General features: G+C 28.8%; 1 protein-coding gene across 3 annotated transcripts; it reads right to left on the bottom strand.

Annotated features, from left to right (window-relative positions):
- Positions 1–4,941: 4,941 nt before the first annotated feature.
- On the bottom strand, positions 4,942–7,763 carry LOC124837225 (protein RICE SALT SENSITIVE 3-like). 3 transcript variants are annotated; one of them, XM_047312531.2, is made up of 7 exons: positions 7,299–7,763; positions 7,156–7,206; positions 6,901–7,008; positions 6,479–6,584; positions 6,225–6,266; positions 6,054–6,110; positions 4,942–5,854 (listed from the first exon to the last, which is right to left on the bottom strand). In XM_047312531.2, exons 1-7 carry the CDS (start codon positions 7,427–7,429, stop codon positions 5,126–5,128), a joined length of 1,224 nt encoding a protein of 407 aa, XP_047168487.1. In that variant the 5' UTR covers positions 7,430–7,763; the 3' UTR covers positions 4,942–5,125. The 3 variants fall into 3 exon arrangements, with proteins under 3 accessions (XP_047168487.1, XP_087949243.1, XP_047168489.1); XM_088093117.1 differs by having other exon boundaries at positions 7,163–7,206; positions 7,299–7,391; XM_047312533.2 differs by lacking the exon at positions 7,299–7,763 and having other exon boundaries at positions 6,890–7,008; positions 7,156–7,197.
- Positions 7,764–8,195: the final 432 nt, after the last annotated feature.

Raw genomic sequence — 8,195 nt, 5'->3', positions numbered from 1 at the left:
AAACGGAAAATGGAAAGGGAGAAGAAAATACCTTGTTACCGGAGCTTTCCATTGCTTCACCGGAGTCTCGCCGGAGAAGATGAAGCTTCCTTCGTGAGAGAGAAAGAGAGAAAGGAGAGAAAACACACACAAAATGAAAACCAAAATGCAACAGTGGAGAAGAATGAAAACAAAAATGAGAGGGACATTTTCGGAAGCCAAATTCATTGTCAACTTTAACGAAAAAAAATATTTTAAATAATCCAATAGCCTTTTAACACGTAAAGTTGTCAATTTTTTGTCAAAATTGCGTTGTTAGAATATCGCGATTCTTTTGAAATAGTTCTGCAAAATTCATATAACATTATTCAAAATGTAAAAATATTCAAAATATGATGTACTTGATTATTATTGATCTTTAAACTATATAATTTTTTCCTCTAAACAATTTACTTATACAGTTAACAACAACTAGACTCAATTAAAAGTTGTGTTTATGGATTCAAAATTGTATTTATTTTATTGTATATATTTAGATATATAATATAAATATAATATATATATATATTATTAAACTTAAAACTATAAATTTAGGTGAGTTATAATCAGAATTTATGACTAGCTATAAAAGAGATTAATTATCAAGAAATTAAATTCAAAATAAATGAGTATTCTACCACCTACTTTTGTACTCATGTAATTCTATTAAGTCCTCACAACCTAATGTAAGGAATTATCCCTCTATAATGGTGTGATGAATATTCTACCTTTGAAAAAAAAACAGGTCTAACTAATTTATAGATATATTTGTGAAATTTCTTTTAAGTCGTACGTAAGTAATAATCAATGATAAATTTCAGGCTCATATTTTTCAATCTGATGTGACTTTTATCAATGAACAAATGTGAATTTCTTTTAAGTCTCGATTAACGTTCTAGTCCTCATATAAACTTTTCATAGCCTAATTTATTTAAACTTTTTTTTAACCAAAAGAATAAGTATTCTACTTTGTTTATAATGAAAGCTAGAACTATAATTATAAAAGTAATATAAATAAATTTTATAATAAAAAATAATTTTTATTTATTTTATAAGTATTTTTTAACTATAAATAGTTATTTTAGTTTTAAAAAATAATAAGTTAAAAAAAGATCAAATTGAAAAAATAGTTAAATTTTAAAATTGTTATCTAAAAAGTAAAATTGATAAGATAATTATTTTAATTTAAGAAAAATTACTTATTGAGGCCAAGTTGGAAATCAAAATGTGTATACTAAAAGAATGAGCCCTCCTTATATAGTATAATAGTAGAGATTTACAAATATTTTAGTTGGATTGAAGGAGGAAATTGGAGCTATGAATATGGGCTATGTATGAGTGGTCCCAAAAAAAAGATATCTTAGTTGGGCCCATAGAGTTATGCAAGAGAAACCCAAAATAGAGACTATGATTTTTGAGAATTCTAATTGCACCTTTGGTATTTCATACAAAGAAAGTTCACACCATTAATTATTTTGGTCTTCTCATTTGAATTATGTCCTTTACAATAACAACAAAATGCTACTTGACAAAAGAGTAGTGTGAGATTCATTGTACTTTGGATAAACAAACACTAATTGAGTCAACAATCATGAAGCCAAAAGCTTTTTTTGAAGGAGAATAATTAAGATAGTATATTTGTCATTAAAGCAATATTGACTAAGGAAATGAAAATTAAGAATTTATTAATATCTTAAATACATAAATTATGAGAATTATTAGGAAGGTGTTGCAAAAGGAATTTAGATTTAATCTTTTTAAATATATTATGGGTGCAAGAGAGATGTGATGATTAAATGGATTTTACTTATATCTTTAAAACATGACAAAGGGCTCAGGTTTTCACATGTGTCAATATATTGCATGAAATTGCCATATAATCATTTGGGTGCACCTAACTTAGTAACATTCTTTCTCTTTTAAAATATTATTTTTTTTAAATGTTGGTAAACATGGAGAAATCTTCAACCATAAATCACAAAAATAAATTTAATATCTCATTGAATGCAAAAACCTTGAAACATTAAGTCTACGGTATTGATGTTTTCTATATACTTCATTTTCATCCAATGAAGTTCAGATTTATATTTAAATTCTAAAACAATAAATTAATTAACATATATGTTGAAAAACAATGATGAGAAATTAGTTACATGATTAGAACATTACAAGTTTTGAGGTTGGTACATCATTCAGAGTATTTATTTATGTACTCACTTGTAACAAAAATAAATAAATCTAGAAATTTAGATTTATGTCTAATTTAATCTCAAAGTCTAATCAATAGAATAAAAGTTGCCCTATGTATTATTATGACAATTTTTATTTCATGTTACACTTAGTGTTTTTTCAATAATTAAAATTTTTCTTCTTTTTCCCATTCTTTATGTATGTTATATATACATATTATTTGACTCTCTCAAAATATTTTTTTATCCTTTATGAATATGTTATTTTTGGATTTAGTCTTCATAAAAAATTTGGTACTAAATTTTTTTTATTTTAGTCTTTACAAAAAATACTTTTTATTTCAGTATATGATGGCATTATATGTTAATATAAAATTTTTTATGAAGGTCAATCTTGAGTGGATAATTTTGCTAATGTCATGTGATGACATTAACATGATATATAATGATACTTTATAATTGTTAAAATTAATGAGGAGAGTAAACAGCTAAAAGGAAAAAAAAAAGTTAAGACAAAAAATCAAACAAAAAGTGAATCAGAAACCAATAAATCTTGTATTATGAAGATTAGTGAGTTAATTAAGTTTTTAATAGAATAAGAAGATTATAAGTATAATCAATGGTGTTTTAGAGATTGAAATGAGAAATAAAAGGAAAAAATAAGATGAAAATTGAGTGAAAAGAGAAAGTAAATGTTTTGTAACATCTTAAAAAATTATGTAATTATTGTTAAAATGTTTTATAATGTGATCGATGTTATGACTATATGTAAATTATATTCTTAGATGACTATTTTGATCATTTGAGGAATTTAAAGATGGAGAAAATAGTATGGAGGGTGTGATAACAATAAATGACTATTTTATCTTACCGGTGTGTCGTTTTATTTGTGAGATGTTTATTTAGGAAATTTGATAAAAGATATTAAAAAGGAAAAAATTATAATAATAAAGAAAAAAAAAAGCTAGAGTGGATTTAGTAAGATGAATGGGTAATAGAACCAAACATGTATACTGAGTTTAACAGAGACACTATGTTATGTTTTTGTTATTTTGATCTCAAAAGTACATAAAACTTTGACACTAGCCCATATCCAAGTTGTTCATTAATTAGGAAAATTTCATAATATATCGTGGATATCAAATATGACATGATATTTTGTATTCTAATATTATTAAATGAAAAGAAGGTCAATGAATAAGTTTGATAATTATATAAAGTTTTAGAATAATCACCTAGTATTTAGGAGTTAAAAATGTATGTAATTTAAATAGATATTTTTTTTATATGTTTTTTAAAGATAAAACTATAATGAAATTATGAAAAGAGACAATATTTTGAATGCATCATAATAATACTATTTCAACAATTTGCTGTCTGAACATTAATCTTATCAGGCATATGTAAAGAAGACAAACGAGGTTAAAAAACAAAGTGTTATTCTTCAAGATAAATAAGAATTACTCATATTTAACTTATTTTCAAATATATCTAACTTATTTTCAAATATATTTAACTTATTTTCAAATAGTTATAAAATAAGAATTACTCACCAATGTTCGAACTTTCAAATTTCAACCACGGACTTAATAAACAACATTTTATATATAAATAAATATAAATATATATTTGTCAAAAGGATCTTTTGAGCATGTCTACGTATACATGTTAGAAAACACGGTTAAGAATGGAATTGGTTTCTTGGTTTCTTAGGCTTAAATACTTACGTGTCAGTTTCTTGGTTTTTTTTAGTTTAAAAAAATATATTTTTTTGTTTCAAGCCATATATTCAATTTGATTTTTACATTTATTATTTTTTGTTAACTTTAATTTTATTTTTTTAAATAAAACAATTTTATTTTTTTCAAATTTATACTAAATTTAATTTTCATGGAATTGTTATACAAATATTTTATTAAAATTCATTTTGTTTTATTAAATATTTTTGTTGAAGGTACAATTTGTTTAAAATACAAATAAAAGTTTTAAGAACGAAGGTACAATTTGTTGAAGGTACAATTTGCACCATTAAAAATTTTAAGAGATTAAAAATCACATACAGTCATTCTCCACTTTTTAACCTCTTAAAGTTTTAAAATTACATGTGATTTTTAATCTTTTAGAATTTTGAACTAAGGTTACTCTTTACTTTTGAAATTTTTATTTTACTAACCTCTCTTAAAATTTTAAACTAATAATGTTATTCCTCACTTTCAAAATGTTTTTTAGGAAGATAATATAATTTTTTTTGAAGTTAGTTCGTAGAAACATACACTTTTATTTCTTAAACAAAATACTTATACTAAAAACACAGAATCCATTCAATGCTTTCTTAAGTGATTTAAAATATTTAATATAGTAGCACTTCCATGTCAAATGTTACAGAGACAATAAAAAAAAATCCTTAACAACTATAGTTAAATCTGAACTTAATTTTGAGTCCCAGATAATGACTTAAATGAAAATAAACAAAAGATTGTCACTTTTCCTTTGGGGCCTAACTATGATTTGCAAACTGTAATGCAAATACACTAATAATCATTCAAAGTCACATTAGCTTAGCCGGGTAATCATGTAACTTTGCATTGAAAATCTTAATATCTAAAAGATGAGTAAAGAAATTAGTGATAAATTAATTAAGTGCGTTAAATGATTAGTGTGACTTTTCATAATTTTGTTCAATCTACAATTATGAGTCAGAATCTGAAATTTAAAAATGTGATGGCGAGAGACAGCATGAAAACTTTATGTCTAATTGAAGTAGAAGAAACAAACAAATGATGATTAATCAAGTCTGATTAAGTGGAAGACAGAAGAAACACAAGATGCAAAGTGAAAAGCCAACACATGAAAAAGGAACACAAGTAACTTTTCCTAGATACATATTCTCATACCTTTTTTCATTTCAACCCCCCAATTCACTCCAAAAAGGTTTCCATGACATCCGGGTACATAGCTCCTTCTGAATTCCTAAACTGCACACCTTGTGTTTGATGGTGATCCATTGAAGTGGATGAAGATGATGAGGCTACTCTTGCAGGTAGAGTGAAGCTTCTCTTGAACTTGTCCATTTTTCTTGCATCGTCTTGGTTGTTATCCAAGCTCAAGAACTCATTTGGGTTGCTTGCACTGGCATTCTGCATGTTGGAGGCATCTGAATTGGGATTTTGAGTAAGAGGGTGATGATGCTGAGTTTGATCACCTGGTTTGTTCCCCAAGGTATCAGGGTTGAACAACAGCTTAGCATCATCTGTTCTTCCGGTGAGAGCATTGAAGAAAGACAAGCCATTGGGCCATTTTATGTCGTTTTCATGCTCCCCCATCATGTCCTCCACTCTTGCACTCTCAGATGATGCATGAGGAATCAGAAACATGTTTGCCTCATCTTTAGGGAACCCAAGTCTAGCTGCATGTTGTTGAAAATTGGGTGAAGATAGCATGGAGGTGGCAGAAGTGAGTGGCCTCTGACCCCAGTTGAATAGTGGAGGTGGCCTAACTGGAATGGTAGATGGTTTTGAAGGAACAGACGTAGAAGAGGAAGTGTTTCTTGTTGAAGAAAAGAGTTGGGAGAGGTAGAAACCAGATTGGTAGCCAAGGGATTCAAAAGTGTGTCTCATTCTAAGCACAAAATGAAGGTCTTCTGGAATCTGAAAAGAGAACCAAAAATATCAAACATTTGATATTTTTTAGTGACTTCTTCTATTCAACTTGAAACTAATCAGTCAAACGAATTTAAACTGTATATAAAACTGGTGAAGGTAGTTTTTAAATTTTAAAAATCAAATAAGCACAGTTAAATGAGTAAAAAAAAATTTGGAGGAGAAAAAGTGATACTAATGAACTCACAATCTTGCAAGAACCAAGTTGGAGAAGGCCATGCCCAGCTTGAATTACAGCAATGGTCTGGTCATGTAACAAAAGCAAATAAAATTGGGTTGAAAAGTGTAAAACGAAAATCTGTTGAGACCGGTAATAACAACAAAAGCCAAACAAAACCAACAATGATTCTGTTCTGACCTGAATGCCTGACTCAAACTGGTCTGTCCACTCAGGAGGAAGCTGCAGTTAATGGCATCAAAAAGGGAGGTTGAGTCAATCAATCATCAAACAAACAGTTCCACATTATAACCACCAGAAAAAAACAAAACATCCTAATACTCGAAATATGCAAATATTATTGTCCAAATCTACATCTATGTTTATATTCTGAATAAACAAAAAGGAAATAAATCAGAAAAAACCAGAGGGAAGTTGAGAATCTGCATACATACAGCATCAAATGAACTCTGCCAATAGTTGGAGATATTCGGTTCACATTCTGTAGGCTCTTTAAATACCCACTTGTGGCACTTATCAGATGCAACTTTCCCCATCAACCTGTTCCAAAATCCGAATCCTTCCAATCAGAGCAAAGTTCAGAGGAGGGAAAAAGAAACCATGCTTCTGCATAAGTAACTCCCTAGTCCCTCCAAATATATATATACATATATATATATATATATACATATATATATATATATATACATATATATATATATATATATATATATACATATATATATATATATATATATATATATATATATATATATTTGATACTGAACAAGATTTCACAGAGAGAGAAAAAAAAAGTGATAGGGTAAGAAACAAAGAAGAAAAACCACAACATGACAAACACCTACCCAGTACCCACCCTTCTCCATAATTATACAACTGAATGGACATTTTGCTGAAGGCCTTTCTGACAGGATCCTCTCCATCAACACTTCCTCGGCAGAAACCATCTTCCCACATCAACATCCTTCACAACACACCCACCAACACAAACAAACACCAAACCTTAAATTAACAGCTTGCAAAACCAAGTTACATGAAGAGAGAGAGAGAGAGAGAGAGAGAGAGAGAGAGAGAGAGAGAGGAATATGGTTAATATGGTTAATATGCATACAAGCTACCGTTGTCATCTCCAACCTTGCAGCCATTACCACCTCGAACTCTCCTGCAAGAAATGGAGAAGACCCAGTTGAGGATCGAAGGCAGAGTTAGAGAGAGAATGAAAAAAAGTAAGAAGCGTGGCATGGCATGGCATACGGGCGAGGACGAATGGTCCAGAAGACAGAGTAAGTCCAGTCTGAGTTGAGACACACCCTTTTGAGGGCCTCATGAAGGGCCATCATCCCAACAGCTTCTTTGCTCCTATCTGATGCTCCTGAGCCCACCATCTCTCTCTCTTTCTCACTCTCTCACTGTATCTATATCTCTATATCTCTATCTCTCTCACTGTGCACTTTTTCCCTTTCACTTGACAATTACACACAGCTTCTTCTAACAATGTTTTTTATCTGAGCAAAGTCTACAATGGTTTGCTTAACAAACACAGAGAAACCGATTCTTCATCTCTCTCTCTTTCTCTCTGGAGTTGTGACTACCTTTGTTTGTTTGTGTGAATATTTATTTGGCTAAGGTAAGGCCTAAGACAGCTCTTTATCTTACTTGCCTTTTTGTTTCAACCTAAGGAGCCAGCTTCGTTTCTTCCTTTCACATAAATCAGTAAAAGAGCAGTGAGTGAAAGAGAAAGAGCTGCTTTTTTTCTTTCACATTTTTTCTTCTTTTGATAATTAAATACAACCTCGTGTATTTAATTATAGATCATCAAAATGATTAAATGTGAGAAATATATAATTAAGGATTAAATTTATTATTTCGAATGGTACGGTTTATTTTTAACTGTGGGGACAACTTTTATCTTCTTTCTCTGTCTTTTTTTACAAAGACCACAAAGGAAAGTAAAAACAAAAAAGGAGATAAGAATAAGACATCCTATTTTATTACAATTTTATTTTAAAATATAAAATAATTTGAAAAAAGGTATTATCAGTTTATGTTTGTTTGGATGAAAGGAGAGTAAAAAAAACAAAAAGATAAAAGATAATATTATTCTAACTAAAAATAAGAATGTGGAAAATTAAAGAAAATATGCGAAAATTT

Source organism: Vigna umbellata, chromosome 6, assembly GCF_029865625.1.
Source record: "Vigna umbellata cultivar VRB3 chromosome 6, Vumbellata_1.0, whole genome shotgun sequence".
Lineage (NCBI taxonomy): Eukaryota > Viridiplantae > Streptophyta > Magnoliopsida > Fabales > Fabaceae > Vigna > Vigna umbellata.
The sequence above is the reverse complement of the archived record's forward strand: the minus strand, read 5'-3'. Positions and strand labels throughout refer to the sequence as shown.

Coding starts and splice junctions, on each gene's coding strand:
- LOC124837225 (XM_047312531.2), bottom strand. CDS start 7,429: ATGGTGGGCTCAGGAGCATCAGATAGGAGCAAAGAAGCTGTTGGGATG. Junction 7,207..7,298: donor TGGACCATTCGTCCTCGCCC/GTATGCCATGCC, acceptor CATTTCTTGCAG/GAGAGTTCGAGGTGGTAATG. Junction 6,267..6,478: donor GGCAGAGTTCATTTGATGCT/GTATGTATGCAG, acceptor CATTAACTGCAG/CTTCCTCCTGAGTGGACAGA.